Below are 20,646 nucleotides of genomic sequence, written 5' to 3' on the forward strand. Positions count from 1 at the left end.
GACGATTATAGGCAATCGATTGCTTCAATCACACTGGGGAGATGGTGAGCAATAGGTCTTACTTTTTCTTTTACTGTCTATGGTCTTACCGTGTCAATTCGCGCACTCCATCGTGTGTCACTCAATTGGTTATTATTGCTCACTTGCGCTGCTGACCGCGAACTGGCGCGAAGCACTGGCGTTTTGACTTACGTACAACAAAAATAGCCTACTCAGACCATTTTCAGGAGAGGGGTGTTTCATTATGACACAGGCTACATTTTACTCAAGCAACATTAAATAAAATGCATTTTTTTCTCACTTTCAACAATAAATGGTGCTATTTTGGTTAAAAATAAAATATGGTAACCTTTGCTTATATTTAGGATGAACATAATTATTGCTGGACTGCATGGCCCCCCCCCTAGCGGCTGGGCCCCAGAAAACGTTCCCCTTTATCCCCCCTTATGGACGGCCCTGCCCTGGAGCAGAATGGCGTCTAAGCGATTGGTGTTCTGTTCTTGGGTGTAATAACGAACACAGCAGTCATTTTGATGTTCCTAAATCTGAACCGCTGAAGACGCAGTGGCTGAGTTTTGTTTTCGAAGGAAATATTCCCCACGATCAACGTCAATGCTTGCATGTTTGCGCAAATCATTTCTCACCAGACTGCTTTATAAACGAGGGTCAGTATCAAGATGGTTTTGCTAAGAAGCTGCTCCTGAAAAAATAATCGGTACCAACTATACGTGTTCCTGCTGCACCTCCAGAAGAAGTGAGTGTAAAGTTTTATTAACCTTTTTATTAATCTTTGCAAATCGCGAAAAAAAGTTGTTCATGACCATTAACTGTAACATCAATCTGTCAACGAATTAACCTATACATCAGTAAACACATAGCGTTCGTATCTCAATACTCTACCCTGCCAGTACATACAAAAATAGATCAAAGTGACATTACGTTAACCAACCATTCAGAAACGTCCTGTTCGAGCCTTAATTGTCGAACTTCTTTGCAGCCGTCATTGTGCCGAATTTCGACCCCCGCCAAATTATTACCCCCCTAGCATTGGTAGGTTTAGGATTAGTTGTGGGGGAGGGGTTAGGATTAGGGGCGGGGTTGGGATTAGGCAATCAGGTACTGACTTCAACGAGGGGGGTAATAATTTGGCAGGGGGTCGAAATTAGGCACAACTCCGGGTCCAACTCCGGTTCAAATTGGTATGGTTGCACAGATGTGTCCTCAGAGACTCCAGCTCCCATTCTTATTCCAAAATATACCCTCAACTGTTGTCAAGGCAACACCCCACGTGCGTTGTGTCTAAACGCCAGCAGAACAGAGGGGCGGAGTCAGCGAAGCTCATTATCATTTAAAGGCATATGCACTGAAACGGCATGCTGAAAACAGAGCTGTTTTTGACCAGGTAAAATTAGTGTTTTTTTTACAATAATAATGAGAATTTTTAATAAAAGTATATTTATAAAGTTTTCATTTAGACCCTAAAGATTCATATTAACTTGTACAAAAATGGCATTATATGACCCCTTTAATGTTTTAATATCGTCATACCTTACAGTTGCATTAAGGAGATTAAAGCTGGCCGATTATATCGGGGGTTTTTTCATGATACAAGCAAACAAGCGGATGAGATATGCTATATATTACATATATATCCTTACATTAATAAACTGTATATATGCAGCTCAAAGCTGAAATACTTAAATATCCAACTTTATATAAAGAGCTGGGGGATAATATAGTTACATTTTGCAACAAAAAGAATCAAGGAGTTGAGATTTGCTCTCTCTCTCTCTCTATACAGCAGCTGAGATTTGCTGTATAGTATATACAGTATGCTGCTTTACATGAGTAGTATACTAAAGGGTAAAGTAGGATGTGTTATATTTTTCGACTATACAACTTTCAAGCAGTTTAGATTTTTTTAGTCTATATAGTACAGTACATTCAGTATATTAACGTGAGTGTATTGTATTTATCTGGGTAAGGTTGGATATACTTACAGTAATTTATAATTATGAAATGTGAGGTTTTGTTTAATTTATAACAGATGACAATGTTTTTTCGTATAAAATGTACACTCCTTTCAAGTTTATGACTTTGTACCATTATATCACATGTACTGGCTTTTTTATGACACTTAAATCATACTAAGAAATGCATGTGTGCATCATAGCAAAATGTCTGGCATGAAAATATTCTGAATCTCCCAATTTAAGTCTCCCAGCATGCAGCACTGCCACTCTGCCTACACAGCTGACTGTTTTGGATCAAATTTAGCAGTCTTTTAAGTAAGGATTTAGCTATTTTTTCAACAGTTATCAACATGTTAGTGATAGATGACATTCCATTATCCCCCAAAAATATATAGAAATCTGTGTAAATATGAGACTGTTGTCCTGACTATATTGTATACTGTGGGTCAACATTCTTTGTAATGTTATTCATGCAGCAGAGTTCATTCAGTAAATTATAGATCATTTCCTCAAAATGATTTTTAATGTATCCTAATGAAACTTTATAGAGTGTGAGACGTTTGCTCATAAACAATACTGTGTTTGACCAATAGAAAATGTCCAAATATGTTTTTCAGTAATTCATCCTTTCTGTTGTAATTTGCAACCAAGCAAACATATTTTTATTGTTTTACATAAGTGTGCTTGCGCAACATTTAAAAATATAAGTTTGATACTTTGCCAAATAGCAAAGGCTCATTCATATATTTTTGAGGCCACTTAATGCTAGCTTGCCTCAGTAAATCATAAAGTGCTGTCATTAAAAACATCTTATCATAATGTGCATAAGAAAACTATAGTGCATAAGAAAACTATTGGTATATTGACATTTTCACTGCAAGATTAGGCTGCAAACATAGAAGAGCTAAAATAAAATAAAAACGTGCAAAAGAGATATGGTTAAAATAAAATAAAATGTACTGTATGAATGATGATTTTCAAAGACAATACTGTCTTTAATATTTCTGATTCATTAACAAACTTAACTTGACTGGGCTTGAGCATGAGAGGCATGTACTATATGTTTGTCAAGTATAAAATAAAGAGAGCTGTATTAATGCCCTGGTCTGCTACCACATATGGAAATATGAATATTACATTTTACTAAGATGCAAACCAAATACCAAATGTAAATCTGCAACATTGCACCCAATGCAGCCTATTTTAATCCCCCCAAGCTTCACCCACTTTCATCTTATAGGGACAATATCAATTTAATATTCTAGTAGATCCATGAAAAACTCCTGCGGATTGGTAAACTCAGAGAAGTCTAAGATCCAACATTGTGTATTATATGCCAGTAAAAAAAAAAAAAACAAAAAAAAACATAAACTCCAATAACAAGGATGAGCTCAAAAGAGACAGTCCAAAATTCCTGGAAATAATTATTTTTAAAGAGCAGATTGAGTGGTAGGGTCATGCAGTGAAAGGCCAGTTGACTCAAACTAATCTCAAACTGAACTCATGGCACATGACAACTCCTACACTCACATTTACAGCTGAAGCAGTCACAGAACATGCAAAGGAGGAAGATTAATCTGAACTGGATAAAATTCTGCCTGGCTGACATTGTCATTTAAATTATTATTATTTTTCTGTGCTTTGCACAGTTGTTGGGGGAAAAGTAAGTGAACCATTTGGACCTACCTGGATTCCTACACAAACTGTGAAATTGTGAATGACCAAACACAGTACAAACATAGTTCCAAACAGACAAACCAAACTTTCACAGTGCAAGAAAAAGTATATGAACACTTTTTTTTCCCCACAGAACACGCACACACGTTTCTACTTTTTTTTGTGCACAGAAAGAAAGTTAATAGAGTCCAAAACTACATTGAACCTCAAAAAAAAAAAAAAAAAGTGAGTAAATGATGACAGAACTTTAACTTGTGTAAACTATGCCTTTGGCTGACAATCAGATCATATTTCATGATCAGTTAAAGCCACAACCCACAAAATTTGGATTTAGACCATCAACTGCTTAAAAAAAAAAAAAAAAAAAGAATATCCCTCAAAATACTATTTTTGGAATCGAGACTCTGAAAACGCACACATTTTTCTTTATTGCTTTATCTATTTTTTCCCCACTTTTAAACAGTACACTTTCTCATAATCTCTTTAGAAGGAACTTCACTCTCGTTATGCTACTACTACTTAAAAACATCTAAGAGCAAGGTTACATTTTTTAACACACAATTTAAATGATGCTTCTTTAGTGTTTAAAGTTGAAATACTTCTTTCATGTCAACATATATGAGCAGATAATCTGTTTATTTGTTTATTATATTTGTGTATTTGAGAATGTATTTGTGGTGAGTTGTTCGTTTCAGATGTTTCAAATTGAGATTCTGTAGTTTTGAGCATTTGGCTTTGAGTTCACATTGAGGTCTCTCTGCTAGCCATCAGCAGGACTGGATGCATTACCATTAGCAGTTGTGCAGGTCAACAGGTCAACATCCATTCTATTTACCCTCCATTTCAGCAGATGACATAGATAACATCTGTCTGGATTCAGCTCTAAATCCGTAGGTATGATGGTGTAATAAGCCTGCTAGCCACACTATGGGGAAAATAGTGTGTAGGATGCGTGCTAAACACGTTGCAGCGCGAGATACATGCTCAGTACATTTGATGTGCTTCTTTAAACACTGATATAAATTCTTAGTACATTTAATGTGCGTATTAAATGGGGAGTTACATTAGAGCATTTTAAAATAAACTGGGTATGACTATGAAGTCATAAATAGCATTTTAGCGATTAGATGTATGACTTTGGCAGGTAAAAAGGTTGGCATTGCCATGAGAAACACTGGTCACACATCAAGATAAGGTATCATTTGTTTATTTAAATACATTAGTTAACATGATCTAACAATGAAAAATTACTCAAAAGCATTTATTGTTCTTAGTTAATATTCATTTCAATGAAAAACCAAAGTTGTATCAAAGTTTGTGAATCTAAAAGATCTGCAAAGTTTTAAACATCAAAATGCATGACAAATAAAGAAAGAATGGATTTTGAACTGATTTAACGAGTCGTTACATGCCAACATAACAATGTAACAAATTTACATAATGCCAGCCTATGCTCTTCCTTGGGTGCCTGTGAATGACATCTACTTTGATCTGCCCTCAAACACTATAGTTGTAGCTGAGGCCTGGAAGAGTTTGGTTTGTGTTGTCAACGTGTTCAGAAGACGCTGTTTTCATCACTGCAAATCCACTTTAAATGCAATCCAACAGATGAAGACTAAAAAAAATCACTATCACTGTGTATTCAAGTGCCGAGGATGCCTCCAGAGCTGAAATTCAGATATGGTAACAGGCATTTCGTTGCCGACACGCACTGTAAGCGGTAGACCAATCACAACAGACTGGACCGTCTGACCAATCAGAGTAGAGTATGGGTTTTGGAAAGGGGTTGTTAAAAGAGACTGAACGAATGAACTCTGACTCTTTGAGAAATGAAGTAATGCACAATGTATTATTTGTAAGAAAATTAAAGAGACATTTAACCTTGGATGCATGTAAACTTATTATAGTGGACCTCCGAACCAAAATTAGGAACCTTTAAATTAGCATTATAGGGGTAGGGCCTACTTTAAAAGTATTTAAAGGACATGGGCTAACATAAAGTGAAAGTGACATGTGAAGGCTAAGCATGGTAACCCAATGAATTTTCCTCTGCATTTAACCAATCCAAACTAGTGCACACCCATTAGTAGTGAGTACACACACAGCCAACCATGGACACACACCCGGATCAGTGGGCAGCCATTTTTGCTGCTGCACCCGGGGAGTGACCGGGGGTGCCTTGCTCAAGGGCACCTCAGGCATTGCCTGTCAGTATTGAGAATCAAACCCGCAACCTTCGGGTTACCAGTCTGACTGTCTAACCATTAGGCCACGGCGGCCCTAATAAACTAAAAATGAACCGTTGTATTTTTATATATACAGTATATATTTTTATTTTTATCAACTAAAGTTAACAAAGATTTGATGTGTAACATTTTATTAGACATTGTCAAAACGTTAACTAATAGGACATTATTGTAGTGCAACTGAAACAACGTTAGCAGGTTTGAGAGCAGAAATAAATAATACTATTTTAATTTCACCCTCCATAAATACTCTTGAAAATATATAGTAAAATCACTCAGATTCTATCCATCCATGCATTATCTGTTCAGTCCACCCTAAGAAAGCACTCTGCTGACTGCATGTGCTCATGGCTTTAACAGCAACAGTGGAGTGACTGATGTTCTAGATCAGGGCTTCTCAACTGGTTTTGCTTCAAGAAATCAATTGGTGACCCAACACAATACTAAAATTGCAACAAAAATGCCCTTGAAATATATTATTATTATATTATATTTATTAAGCCAATAATTAAACAATTAATTATGCAAGATAATATGGCTAGTTGGATTTTATTATTTGCATTTAGTTTTACTGTACTCAAGGTTTACTGTAGGTTTCATAGACATTTTTTTTTTAAACAAGAAACTCTTGAGTAGATTTGGAAACATTGAAAAAAGCAGTGGGTTTCACCACCATGCTGTGAGAATACAGTAAAAAGACTCAAAGGACTACAAACAGAAGCTGACAGCACAGATGTCTTTCCCTTTGAGAAACATCAACAGTTGCTTCTCTTCTTCCAAATACCTCAAACTTCTTTAAATAAAAATGAACATGACACTCTTTCTTGACATGACACCTTAAAGGTATAGTTCGCCCAAAAATGTCAATTCTGTCATCATTTAATCACCCGCAAGTCTTCTGCTAAACACAAAAGAAGATATTTTGAAGAATATGGGTAACCTAACTGTTGATGGACCCCACTGACTTCTATAGTATGGAGAAAAAAAGAAAACAAAAAGTTACCAATATTCTTCAAAATATCTTCTTTTGTGTTCAGCAGAACAACTTGAGGGTGATTAAATGATGACATTTTCATTTTTTTGGGTGAACAATCCCTTTAAAACTCCCAATCATCACTTTATGTCTAAAAAAAATATTAAAAACAATTCAACTTATCACTTTTTTTAGTTAACAGTTTGACACATTCAGTTAGTTATTGTTTAAAGATAACGATAACTATATTAGCCTCCACACCAGAGGATACCGTTCTGTTTATTTTAAGCGTGCCAGTTTATGTCTCCTGTCACTTAAATGCTCAAGCAAGCATACGCTGGAAAAAAATCTTTCTGACAGTGATTCCAACGATATCGTTTCTCTGCGCTGTTGTCTTTATAGTTGTGGGGTGGACTCTGCTATTCCTTTATATTTAGAAAGATTTTTAGAGCTGCACCCATATTGTTATCGTTATAGTTATCGTCCTTGGTGTGAACGTGCCTTAATTCATATTTACATTTTCCAAACTGTTTAGAGTTCTGTAATGTTTTGTTAATGTATGTGTGTTTATCAAACATTTTGTTCAGGTAAAGCAGGGAGATTAAGCAAATGCAATTAATTACAAATAATTTAATGCAGCAGTTACGCTCCAGGATGTTCAAGGACAGATGGCAGACAATGCAGCCATTTACACTGACCAATTGGGGCCTTTATGCTGGATGACTTTGGTACTGATGACATATAATGTTATGACAGCTGTTAGTTTAAACCAGATACTTATGTGATTAGGCTATACTACATTATCATATTGTCAACAAGCAAGCTTGCATGCTACCTTTTAAGTCAGCACAAACCTTTAAAATACATCCTTAATTCCAAATGTCACCACATTAAACTCTAAGAAGGAGATTTAGGCATCCTAGTGCTAAAGGCTTGAAGAGGAAAACTGATGGGGACTAATGAAGTCTTACACAGACGGTAAACATTGCTGCAACAGTATATCAATAGACAATATTGAAATGAATGTAAAACATATGCCTTCATATAACTATGGCACATAGAGTCATCTGACATCAGTCTAACCTGTTACATCCTCTAAAAGTAAGTCATTTATTAACGCTTAATGCAACTATATGAACATTTAGCCAGTTATCACACCGGGTCTATTGAATGCAAGCAAGCCTTTTGATATCTTTTTCCTCCTTTCTCTCTTTTCCATCATCAATATATTTATCCTGTATGGTTTAATTTCTTGGACTTTTAAAACAAACCAATACAATTTGGAATGAATTTCAGTGAGTGAAGCTGTTGCACTACACCACGATACTGAGTTGAACAAACGGTACTGTAACATCGAAATATTGATTGGCCTTGGAAATAGTTTTGTTGGTAGAGACATAAAATAAATAAACTAACTGGACAAATTTTGTCTGAAAAGTTACTCAATATTAACTGTGTTAGAGTTTTTGAATAAAAGCATATATCATGTATATTTAAGCACAACAACAATAGCGCAATTTCTCGTGTGCAAAAGCACAGAAGTCGTCTTAAAATGTCTTAAAAACATTAAAGAGAGAGGAAACACACAGCACAGATGTCTCAGCAACTGTGAATGAGTGAAGCTGTAGAAACTGTTTCTGGGACAGGATGAGCACTAATCCTATTCAGACCATGCCTTGAGAAACAAGCACTCACTGCAAAAAAAAAAGAAGAAAAAAAAGTACAAAAAGGACTGGGACAGATGAGACAAATGAGAAACTAAAGAGTGAGAAGTGAGCAAAGATCTTTGAGGGATGATTGGGAATTATCCTGTATCCAATAATTCCCTTAAAACTTCTTTGAAAAATGTAATCTTTTTCATACTTTTATCCAGAATGTTTAAGGTCTTGAATGTAGCTTTTGCAGATAAGTATACAAATACAGATTAAATATAGATTCATGTTTGTCAGAGGGATCGTGCCCATTCATAAGATGGCACGTGCCAATGCCATGGAAGAAATCACACATTCTCATGTCTAAATTTGGCCAGTTGCACCAACTGAGTCACTTTCTGCGGATCATTTGCTCTAATACGAATTTTTTTTCAGCCTCTGCCCACCATCATTTTTTTCCTAATCCATGGAACATATCAGAATATATGGGTAACATCTTAAGAAAAATTACTGTAGAGCCTTTCCTTTAGTTATGAGTTATCTTTCCATCGACACCAAGAGTGACCCCTCTCAAAAAAAAAAGGTGTATGATGCATATTTTCAATAAAATTAAGAAAAATGCATGGTTAATAGTTTTATTTAAATCAATTTTTAGTATAATTCCAACCAATTATGTCAAAATCATGACACTGTTGTGCGATTTTAATTATACAAGCTGTATCTATACCGTAGCCTACTGTTTTAATCTGTATAATGTAGGTAGGCCTACTGTAAGAAGGTTTTGAAGTGTTCCCTAAGACATTTAATTTAATTTTATGAAAGATAAAAATAACCTGGGATTTGTGAAGTGTTTTAAAAAAATGGAATGGAATGGAACAGTCAACCTTAGACTACCTGTCCTTAATATAGCTACACGCATTAAAGATATATATTCTGAATGCTTCTGAATTCTTTTTCAGGTTACAAACCCCTTACACTGGTCCTAAATACACTATAATACTATTTACAATGACCCAAGCATTTTGATTCGGCTCTTCCAACTTTTAGACTTTAAATCAACATACCTTGAGTGACAGCCGTGATTATCGTTGGCAATAATATCTGCAGAATCCGCCATAGGTGAGAATAGACGCTCATTTTGGCCACAGGCGTTATCTATGATATGTCCCATTAACGTTTCTGACATTTATGAATCCTAAACAGGAGAGACCGAGGAGCGCATTTGGTCCGTCGGCATCATGATGCTGTTTAACCTGTGGAATCTTCACCTGTGCACGCGCTACACAGATCCACTATGAAGAGCTGCACACTTCTGAATAATTCATTCCAACTGGAACAGCGGCACATGAGGCAAAACTTGACTGGGAATCTTTAGCGAGATGCATTACTTTGGAACCCATTTTGTTGATCTTTTCTAAATTAATGCACAGCTTTCCATTATAATCCAATGAATGAAAGGTAACATTTCAGTTTTCTCTTGTTTGATAGCCTAACTCGCCCTATTGTGGTCTCATCCGTGTAGAAAGTGTCCTGACAGCTCGAAACACCACAATCATCTGTCCGCGCGTCACCCATCGCGAGCTTTAGATCCTCATCAGTCCAGAGCACGAGCGACGGGATTTACCGCTAACAGTGAATTAAACACAGACAGGCATTGCGACTGAGTCATGCGATTAACCGATCAACGCAGTGTGTAGGCTATAGCCTACGACCACAAAGAGATTAAATATGCTTGTGTTATATATAAAATATATATATCATATTGCATGATACAATTTGTGGTGTAACAGTGTGAAATCGTACACGTAAAAAACGCCAAAAGTTACTTTGAAAAAAGAATCACCAAATCAGATCACCAAATATGTCATTAAGTCAGCATGTGCTTTGGTTGTGGAATGACAGTGACATCTCGTGGTCATGTTTGATACTACATTTTGTTCAGTAAAAAAAAACAAAAAAAAAACAGAACCGTCTATAAGGTTTACAATTTTTTTTACACCCCTTCGCTGACCAATAATATATATATATATATATATATTATTGGTCAGCGAAGGGGTGTAAAAAAAAATTGTAAACCTTATAGACGGTTCTGTTTTTTTTTTGTTTTTTTTTACTGAACAAAATGTAGTATCAAACATGACCACGAGATGTCACTGTCATATATACCATATATATATATATATATATATATATATATATATATATATATATATATATATATATATATATATATACATTTATATATATATATATATATATATATATATATATATATGGTGCTGTTCAAAAGTTTGTGGTCAGTAAGATTTTAATATTTTTAAAAGAAGTATCTTCTGCTGACCAAGGCTGCATTTATTTGATTAAAAATACAAAACAAACCCAGTAATATTGTGAAATATTATTTCAATGTAAACAGCTGTTTTCTATGTGAATATATTGTAAAGTGTAATTTATTCCTGTGATCAAACCTGAATTTTCAGCACCAGTCTTCAGTGTCACATGATCCTTCAGAAATCATTCTAATATGATTATTTGATGCTCAAGAAACATTTATGATTATTATCACAGTTGAAAACAGTTGTGCTGCTTCATATTTTTGCGCAAACCGTGATTAATTTGTTTCAGGATTCTTCGAAAGTTCAAGAGAAAAGCATTTAATTAAAAAATAAATATTTTGCATTATTATAAATGTCTTTACTGTCCCTTTTGATCAATTTAATGCGTCCTTTCTGAAGAAAAGTATTAATTTCTTTAATATATATATATATATATATATATATTTATGTTATGCATGGCTATTATAAGCTTTGATCTTTTGTTTCCCCAGAACAACCAGTAGATTTATGAAATAATTTTAAATTTGCCAAAGTCTACAATGTATTACAGAACCAGTGTGTGAAAATTGTATCTTGGACTTGTATTGTGTTATTTATAATTGTGTCCCCTTTACTGTATCTACACCTTCTGTATATCTTATTTTTTATGGACAGTTTATGAGATGTTCATTGATAACGTTAGACGAGGTGATATAGTGTGGTGAGTTTTAGAAATAAGGGTTGAGATCTTAATGAGCTTTAAGTGGCTCTTTTCCATTCATCAAAAGTGGTTGTGAATGGAAGCGATAAAACTTCAAAATTCACTTAACACTGTCCATACACTGTATTTCTAGTTTTTAGAAGCATAGCTGTGTGAAGAACAGAGAGTCACTCCATGAAAATCTTCTTCCTGCTGCAGTTCTTAAATATCATTTACGTTATGATATTCTCAAATAATTACAGGTTTGACGTCAATGATGCTTAATCATTTGCATTGTGACCTGTTTGATAAGATGTTTTTTCTCTGCAAGGAGAAGATTAATGATGAAAAACTTGAATTGTAGTCTTTTTTTTTGTTGTTGTTAAAAAAGCTATAATATGGCTTCAGAAGACTCTTAACACAACAATAACAACAGAATAAATCTATTCACTTTCATAAGACCTGATTAATGAAACACATTTATTTTTATGTAAACTGTTGCATTGAATTGAATAAGACAGTTTATGGAAAGAATGGATACATAAAGGATGTACACAGATTTTCTTTCTGCTTGAGATTCATGCAATAAAAGTGAACAGTGATTGGTCTTGCCTTATGCAGATCTGCTTGTGGGTCATTCAGACAGGTTTGGAATGTCACAAAGTGAAGAAATTATTTTTATTTTCACAACTATCACTTTAATGTTACTCTGAGATGCCAGTTGCAGGAGTTTATTCAAGAAAACACGATTAAACGGAATGCGTGAGATGAGCAGGGACAACACTTCTGGTAAATATCACATAAAATACAGAATAGTAAGCTCACAGGTAAATATAAGCACAGTCTTTTCAGCGATGAACAAAACTCAGGACAGATAAGTCCTACTCACCACCAGTTAGTTTTCTCACAGACTTTCTGGCGAGGAACAGAATCCAACACTGGTAAGTAATCACAGTTTAGTGTCATCACATCACAATCTTTTGATTATCCAAAATAAACACTTCTCAAAACAGATTAACATGTTGTTATCTTAGTCATCCAGGAAATAATCCAAATAAAAAGTAATAAAAACAGCCTAAATGCACTAGGTATTTGCATCTTCAGGTTAGAATTCATAAACTAAACGTTTGAGTCCATTCGGAGAAACAAACCACATCATGGAAACAGAACAGAGCATCAGGTCCTTAATGAAGCGTGAGAAGAGTAACCATTACCACATTCATTCATGCATTCAAGGCCAGACCAAGACTGATCCTTGCTGCAGACTTTTTAAAAAGAGAACCAAACGTTCCCCTAATAAGCATTAGTCATTCCCGCCCAATTGAGCTTCTTTTGAACTGCCTTTGGACTGGAGAAAAAGGCATTGGGCAGTTTAAAAAAAAACTGGCAGGTTTTTTTCTCCTCTTTTAAGTTTAGTCATGTTATTTTAATACGTTCAATATAATAACAGCAAGCTAGCAGCAACCCTCCTCTATCTGAGGACTAAGTTAAAGTATCTATTTTGTAAGTTTATGTAAAAGACAGGTTGATGAAAGAACTGTAAGCTCAAATTCAAAAGCTTTTGAAGTCTACTTCATTACACACACTTACTGTACACTTAGGCCTACTACACATGATTTTAAAAACAGTACCATTGCAGTTTTTGTTATAATTTTAAATTGGTATGTGACCTAAGAACGATCTTACATTAAAGGTACATTAAGGTGCTGAGGTCTGACTTTGTGGTGCTCTGAAATTAAGTTATTTTAATATTAATAGCTATGTGATGAAGGACTTTGAAAGAAGTTTGACATATTTCAGTGCTGAATAAGGTTCACATACCCTGTTTATTTGAAAATGGTTAATTTTTGACAGAAATGTAAAAAGTAATCAAATCAAATGTAATATGTAACATTACTTTAGTAATTATTGAAATACTGTAGTTACACTGCTCGTTATTATATTTTAAATAAGGAACTTGTAAAGAGTAATTTATGAGCTTAAATCGATGCCTTTATAACGTGATTTTGCAGTTAGCCTACAACAAATTTAACACCCTCGTTTCTATGAAACTGAAAACAATTGAACCAGCTGGAGACTTTGACACAAGACAAAACAGAACAGATGTTTCAAAACTGATCAGATAACGTTACTATGGCTTATAGAGCTGGTAAGTCCCGCCTGTTATATTCTGGGCTTTATACTCACAGACTCCAGAATATCTTGTTTAACACCCAACGGGTGGTGGTGTATTAAGCACATAAACTTGTACACATACATAGAGACTTAAAGAGCATATTGTAGGTAAAAAAAAAATCTAAATTAATATAGGCCTATAACCTTGTATGAAAATACCATATGAAAAGGTAATGCAGGATTTAAAATGTTTTAAAACGACATAAGGGCACTAATTTAGTAGATAAAGTGAGCGTTTCTTGGACTGCTCGTAAAAACGGCTTTTTTTTCAACATCGCGTCATTTTACGTCACGCTAGGGAGCCTCAGCCTCGCCTCAGTGCAGAGCAGGCTGGCATTCAGTGAGAGCGGCCGTGAGTCAGTGTGTTTTCGGTAGTTTTTGTATTTCAATCTATCATCGTCATGGTAAATTATTGTGTTTGTGGAGGTTGCAAAAACTCCGGCCTGTCAGGACATCGAGTCCACAGGTTTCCATAACAAGAAAAACGGTGCTGCTGTATATCTTTCGTGCCTGGTGCGGTTTGTGCAGGTGAAGAGACGGGATTTCTCTTCCGCATCGGCTTCGAGAAACGCGGTCGTGTGTAGCTTTCACTTCAGATCGTGTGTAGCGTTCACTTCAGATCGGAGGATTATCATCCCGGCGATATGATGGAGTTTAACATGGGGTGCCGAAGCAAGAATATTGATCGTCGTATTACTGTACCAATGGCATCAAATAGTGTGATATAGGTAGTCATGCCCTAAATAGAGGCAACTTGTAATTGAAAAACAAAATTACTAGGTTGATTAAATATTCAAATCTTTAATTTTCTGTTTATGTTATAACTTATAACCCAGATGAAAAATATGTTTTAAAAATGTACTTGAGTATGTTTTTAGTAACTTACAATAGAAATATACTCAAGTATAGTTTTTATACATTTAATACATCTACCCTAAACATACTAATGTCTGCTGGCCTGATATACGATGGTAATAATCTGTACAATATTGTGAGCACAGTGTATATCGTTAGCGAACGTGTATCTATAAGCACGTCTCTCACCAAGACACCTGTCCTGTTCTCCACTGGTTCTCCTCACACCACAACTCAATGTGTCTCTGACCGTTCTGTCTAACATTAATCCTGGCCTGTCCCTGCTCTCTTGGCAGCATAGCAGGCTCATAATTGTATGGCTGTAGTCCATAATTGTAAGTAAGTATTTCCTCAGCGTCCGAAATGTCATTGCGATCCATTGTTTTCCTGTTGTTTGAATCGACCGCTCTCCCGCCCGTTACGTCACGCCCACCACACCCATTTTCAGACGCGGAAGTAAAATTTTCTCACAAAAACGACTCCAGAAGCTTATGTAGCGTATTTATAAGAATATTTTAAAGAAAATCTAGTTCCTACATTATTTTTCTATACATTGACTCGTTGGGTCCTCTAACCTGCAATATGCCCTTTAACGGTGCAACCGCATAACGTGCGAGCCTCTGCGTGTCACCTACTCAACGGTCCGTGCTGCGACCACGATATTACCAAGGATCCGCATCATAGAACATTCCTAACATGCTAAACAATCACTATTGTTACATCCTTTCTCTTTTGAGACTGGGACTTCAGATGCCCTTTTAACGCCAGCACAACTTAAATGTTATAAATACAGTGTTATATATATATATATATATATATATATATATATATATATATATATATATATATATGTCTATATATATAAAAAACAAATAAATAATATTGCCCTTTAACCAATTAGCATCGGCTTACATCCAACATACCCTTGTAACATTCAAAACATAGTAACATTCAAAGTGCTGTTCCTTCAAGCTTAATGTGTTACAAAGTCCATGTAACGCGATGGTTTCTTCACTATGCGGCCAGACCTGGTAGTGACTGGCACATCACTGTTGGTGTAATCTACGGGTGTGACCACCTCAGAGGTACAGAGGGGAGAGGCGGTCTCTGAGTGTCCAGTGTCCTCAGTGTCTATGTCTGGGGGTCGGCTGGGGGTCGTACCAGGAGCCCGTCTGAGGTGTCTCCGATTTCTCCTGAGATCATTGCCTGTGTCTAAGTGAACCTCGTAGGACCTTGCATCAATGGGCCTCTGTATGGTACCTAGCCTCCAGACATTGTATGGTGCAACTGGTTGTACTCGCACACGGTCACCTGGTTTCAGTTCATCCAAATCTCTAGCTGATCTGTCATAGTAGGCACACTGCCGTTGTTGGTTGTTGATCAGATCCTCCTGTGCACTTATGACTTGTGGTTGCAGAAGACTTGTCTTTGTAGGTAACAGTGTTCTGGTACGGCGGTTAAGCAGTCTCTGTGCTGGACTGGACATCAGACCTTGTGACGGAGTATTGCGGTGGTCTAGCATAGCCAGATACGGGTCCCGTCCTGCAGCTTTGGCTTTGCGCATGAGCATCTTTGCTGTCTTCATGGCTGACTCAGCTTTGCCGTTACTTTGAGGGTAACCTGGGGATGACGTCTTATGTTGGAATTCCCAAAGTCGGCTGAATCTCTGGAATTCTGTGGATACATATTGTGGGCCATTGTCGGAAATTACAATATCCGGGATACCCTGACGAGCGAAATGGGCTTTCAGTTTCTTTATCACTGTTGTCGACTTTGTATCAGGCAGGTGATCTATTTCCCAAAAATTGGAAAAATAGTCTACCGTTATTAAATAGTCTCTGTTGTCAAAATTAAAGAGATCTGTTCCCATCTTTGCCCATGGTCTGCTTGGTATCTCATGTGGCTGTAATGTTTCTTTCTGTTGTCTATTGTCTACTGATCTGCAGATGTCACACTTCGCAATATATGTCTTAATTTGATCTGTCATGCCCTGCCAATATACACACTCTCTAGCCCTCCGTAAACAGCCTTCCACACCTAGATGAGAGGAGTGTAGACGGTGAGTGATCTCTCTCTTTAGTGTGTCAGGGATAACAGCACATTCACCCCTGAACACCACTCCATCCTGATACGTCAGTTCTTCCTGGAATGAGAAATACTGCCTTATTTCCCCCGGTGTCTTGTTTTTGTCATTTGGCCATCCTGTGCGCATGGTATTGATAAGAATCTGTAGTGTTTTATCCTCTTTGGTAGCAGAGCGGATGGCGTTGAGGCTGTCTGATGAGATCGGCAGGTGTTTTATCATATTGACAGTCACTATTTCCGCTTCCACTGAGCCATCGGCTGAATGTTCCGGTAGGTAAGCTCGGCTCAAAGTGTCTGCCAGTAGCATATCTTTACCTGGTACATACACTACCTCCAAGTCGTACTTCTGTACCCGTAGCATCATTCGTTGCAGTCGTTTGGGCGCACTGAGTAGTGGTTTCCTCACTATAACCTCTAAGGGTTTATGGTCACTTTGCACCGTCACTTTACGACCATAGGTGTATTGGTGGAACTTTTCTATGCTGAATACCAAGGCTAGAAACTATTTTTCTATTTGTGCATACCCACGTTCTGTTTGTGTTAGTGCTCTGCTTGCAAATGCAATAGGCTTACCCCTCTGCATGAGTGCTGCACCTAAACCTGTATCTGAGGCATCACACTGTACAGTCAGTTCCTCATCTGGGCTGTAGAACTTCAGCACTGGAGCCTGTGCAATAGTGTCTTTAAGTTTGTGGAATGCCTCCTCATGTTGCTCCGTCCAGTTCCACTCACTGTCTTTATGCGTCAGCTTTCTCAGTGGCTCACATTGGTCAGAGAGATGTGGGCAAAACTTGGCCAGGTACCACACCATGCCCAACAGTCTCTGAACTGATTTCAAATCTGTTGGTCTCGACATTTGTGTGATGGCTCGTACCTTTTCTGGGTCCACTTTTAGTCCATCAGCTGTGAGTAGATGTCCGATGTATGGTGCTTCATTTTGTCTCAGCTTGAACTTTTCTGCGTTCAGTTTAATGTTCTGTTGTCTGCAACAGTTCAAAAACAGTCGCAGTTTTCTGTCATGATCCTGCTCAGCTGCTTCTTGTGACTCACCCAGTGTTGCCAGATTGGGAGGGTTCCCGCCCAATTCGGCGGTTTTGAATTTGATTGTGCGGGTAAAAAAGGGTTTGGGCGGGTGGTCAAAATTTGGGCTGGTTTTGGATCATTTCGGCGGTTTTCAAACATCTACATTTTAAAGTCTAATTAGTTAAAAAAACGAAACTAAAGTGCATGTTGTCCATAAAATCAGTCATCATGACATTACTGTACACACACGCTCATGCAGAGTCAGCTGGCGTTAGTGTTGACATCACTGACGAGCACGCACTTTTAGCCAATCAGCGATCCGCAGGCAGACGCGATTGAGCGCGAGAAGTTGTAGCTGTATATTAAAGTGATCGCTAAGGCAAAGTGACATAGCCTACTATACAAAAGAGTGTAGAGTAGTGAGCAACTCTAAAAAACGCACACGTGGAAGGAGATCACTCTATGGTGAATATAACTCCAAGAGGAGAGCACAGTTGAATGACTTGAATTGAAATCAAAAATGGGAGGATTCCTGTCCATGTCGTGTGCACACTAGCCTAACCAAACATCTGCAACTTTACACCATCCAGACTGCACTCTACTTGTCCCTGACAGCTGCTGAAAAAGGTTTGAATCAACGATGAATCCGTTTTGACTGCTAAATTCTGTGTTATGTTCTGCAATGTGTACTTCCGAGGGTCCACCTGGACATTTTAGTCATATTGGCTAATTCTCCTTAATTATTGCCCTGTTTTGATCTGTTTTGCTGGAAAATTTATTTATTTATTATTTTATTTTATCATCGTTATTTTATTTTAAGGAGATACAAATTGTGCTTATCAACCTTAAATGACATGGTAATGAAATTATATCACATTATTTTGGCAGTAAAATTTTGGGCGGTTTTTTCTTGTATTGGGCGGGTTTTGGTGAGCTTTTGGGCTGGAAATCACCGTCCCAATCTGGCAACACTGGACTCACCCTGTCCTGTGATCAGTACATCATCAGCGATTATGTATAGTCCAGGCAGATCATCTAATGCTTGTGTCAGTTTCCTTTGGAAAACCTCAGGTGCCGGGCTGATTCCCATAGGCATCCTCAGCCACCTGTAACGCCCAAAGGGGGTGGCGAATGTCGTCAGGTAACTGGATTCCTCATGGAGCTTGACATGCCAGAAACCACTTTTGACATCACACACTGTGAATACCTTGGCTTTGGACAGGTCTGGGAGTATGTCCTCAATGGTGGCTAGTGGAAAGTGGCTGCGCTTTAATGCTTTATTTAATGGTCTGGGGTCGATGCACACTCTCAGGTTTCCATTTTGTTTCTGTACAACAACCATACCGCTAATCCAGTCTGTGCTGCATTCGACAGGTGTTATGATTCCTCTGCGCTGTAGATCCTGCAGTTCCTCTTTGAGTGGTTTCATCATAGAGACTGGCACACGTCTCTTGGGCAGCTGCACTGGCTTTACAGTTTTATCTACCTCTATTTTGTACTCTCCTTCTAGACATCCGTCTCCAGTGAATACATCAGCGTACTCGTCTTTGATTTGTTCCATACACCACTTTCCAGTTGTAGGTTTCTCTGTGGTGACAATGCTATATATTCTCATAGCGGACCTTTATGAGCTTCATGTACAAAACTTGTAGTCCATTATAACATCTACAAAGACACCATCCATGCTTTCAATATGGAACTAGGCAAAGCTAGACAGACTTTCTTCTCAAATATTATAAACAGCAACTTAAACAACACACGCACTCTTTTTGCTACTGTAGAGAGACTGACAAACCCCCCAAGCCAGATTCCCAATGAATTGCTCTCAGACAGAAAGTGCAGGGAGTTTGCTTCGTTCTTCTCTGAGAAAATCAATAATATCAGAAAGGTGATCAGCACATCATTGAGTTGCGCTGGGGTCAGACAGATCAGACCACAACCTGAGAAAGCAGCTACTATGTCTGATTTTGATTAAATTGATGGCAAAATTTTAGAAGAAACCGTACAGCACCTTAAAACATCAACCTGCGCCCTTGACACACTTCCCACATCTTTCTTCAAAAGTGTGTTAAACTGTTTAGAAGCTGATCTCCTAGAAGTGGTAAATGCCTCACTTATCTCTGGGAATTTTCCAAACTCCCTGAAAACTGCAGTTGTCAAGCCCCTCCTGAAAAAGAGCAATCTGGATAAGACCATATTAAGCAACTATAGACCGATCTCAAATCTTCCTTTCATAGGCAAGATCATTGAAAAAGTTGTCTTCAATCAGCTGAACAAATTCTTAATCTCGAATGGATACTTTGACAATTTTCAATCTGGTTTCAGACCGCATCACAGCACAGAGACAGCGCTCATAAAGATAATAAATTATATTCGCTTAAACACTGATAACGGCAAATTATCAGTGCTGGTACCAGGGCTCGAGACTAACGGCGTCCTATCGTCCTGGGGACGATAGAAAATGTGTCTAGGACGAACAGAAATATTTTCCAGGACGCCTACAGGACGAAAAACATTTTTGTATGTGTGTTCATTTATTACTACTTATTAACTTACTTATGCCAAATGCCAAAATTAACCGACCAAGCGCTGACTACAACGGAGCGCGTCTTCTCATGCTGTTACTATAGTTACTATCACTGGCCGGCTACTCACCCGGAGACTTGTTCCGCGGTACATCTATCAAATGGCTTAATGACATCGCAAATATGTTGCGCTGGTTAAACAACGGATGTTCAATGAATAAAAAATAGACAAAAATGTTAGATAGTGACGATTTAGGAAGAGATCCAGTCAGAGATGTCCTGCGTTTGTGGTAGATGCGCACATTTGTATTAACGTGCTTATCTACCCAGCGGCACACGAGTTGGCATGCACTGCATGTCTCATAAAACGTTAAAACATGTAAACGTCTGGGAGAATGAGTAGAGCGCACATATATCTGAATAAGAGTGACGACGCAAAAAAAAAAA

At 37.4% G+C, this 20,646-nt stretch overlaps 1 protein-coding gene across 1 annotated transcript in view; it reads right to left on the reverse strand.

Annotated features, from left to right (window-relative positions):
• The window catches only part of LOC130081900 (transmembrane protein 132C), a 44,971-nt gene extending 34,968 nt beyond the window's left edge, over nucleotides 1–10,003 (reverse strand). The window contains exon 1 of the mRNA XM_056246614.1: nucleotides 9,586–10,003. Coding sequence (XP_056102589.1) covers nucleotides 9,586–9,658 — 73 coding nt within the window. The 5' untranslated portion in view covers nucleotides 9,659–10,003. The remainder of the gene's footprint in view (nucleotides 1–9,585) is intronic.
• Between the last annotated feature and the right edge of the window lie 10,643 nt (nucleotides 10,004–20,646).

The sequence above is a fragment of the Rhinichthys klamathensis genome, unplaced genomic scaffold (assembly GCF_029890125.1).
Source record: "Rhinichthys klamathensis goyatoka isolate OS25496 unplaced genomic scaffold, OSU_Roscu_1.1 h1tg000040l_1, whole genome shotgun sequence".
Taxonomy (NCBI): Eukaryota; Metazoa; Chordata; class Actinopteri; order Cypriniformes; family Leuciscidae; genus Rhinichthys; species Rhinichthys klamathensis.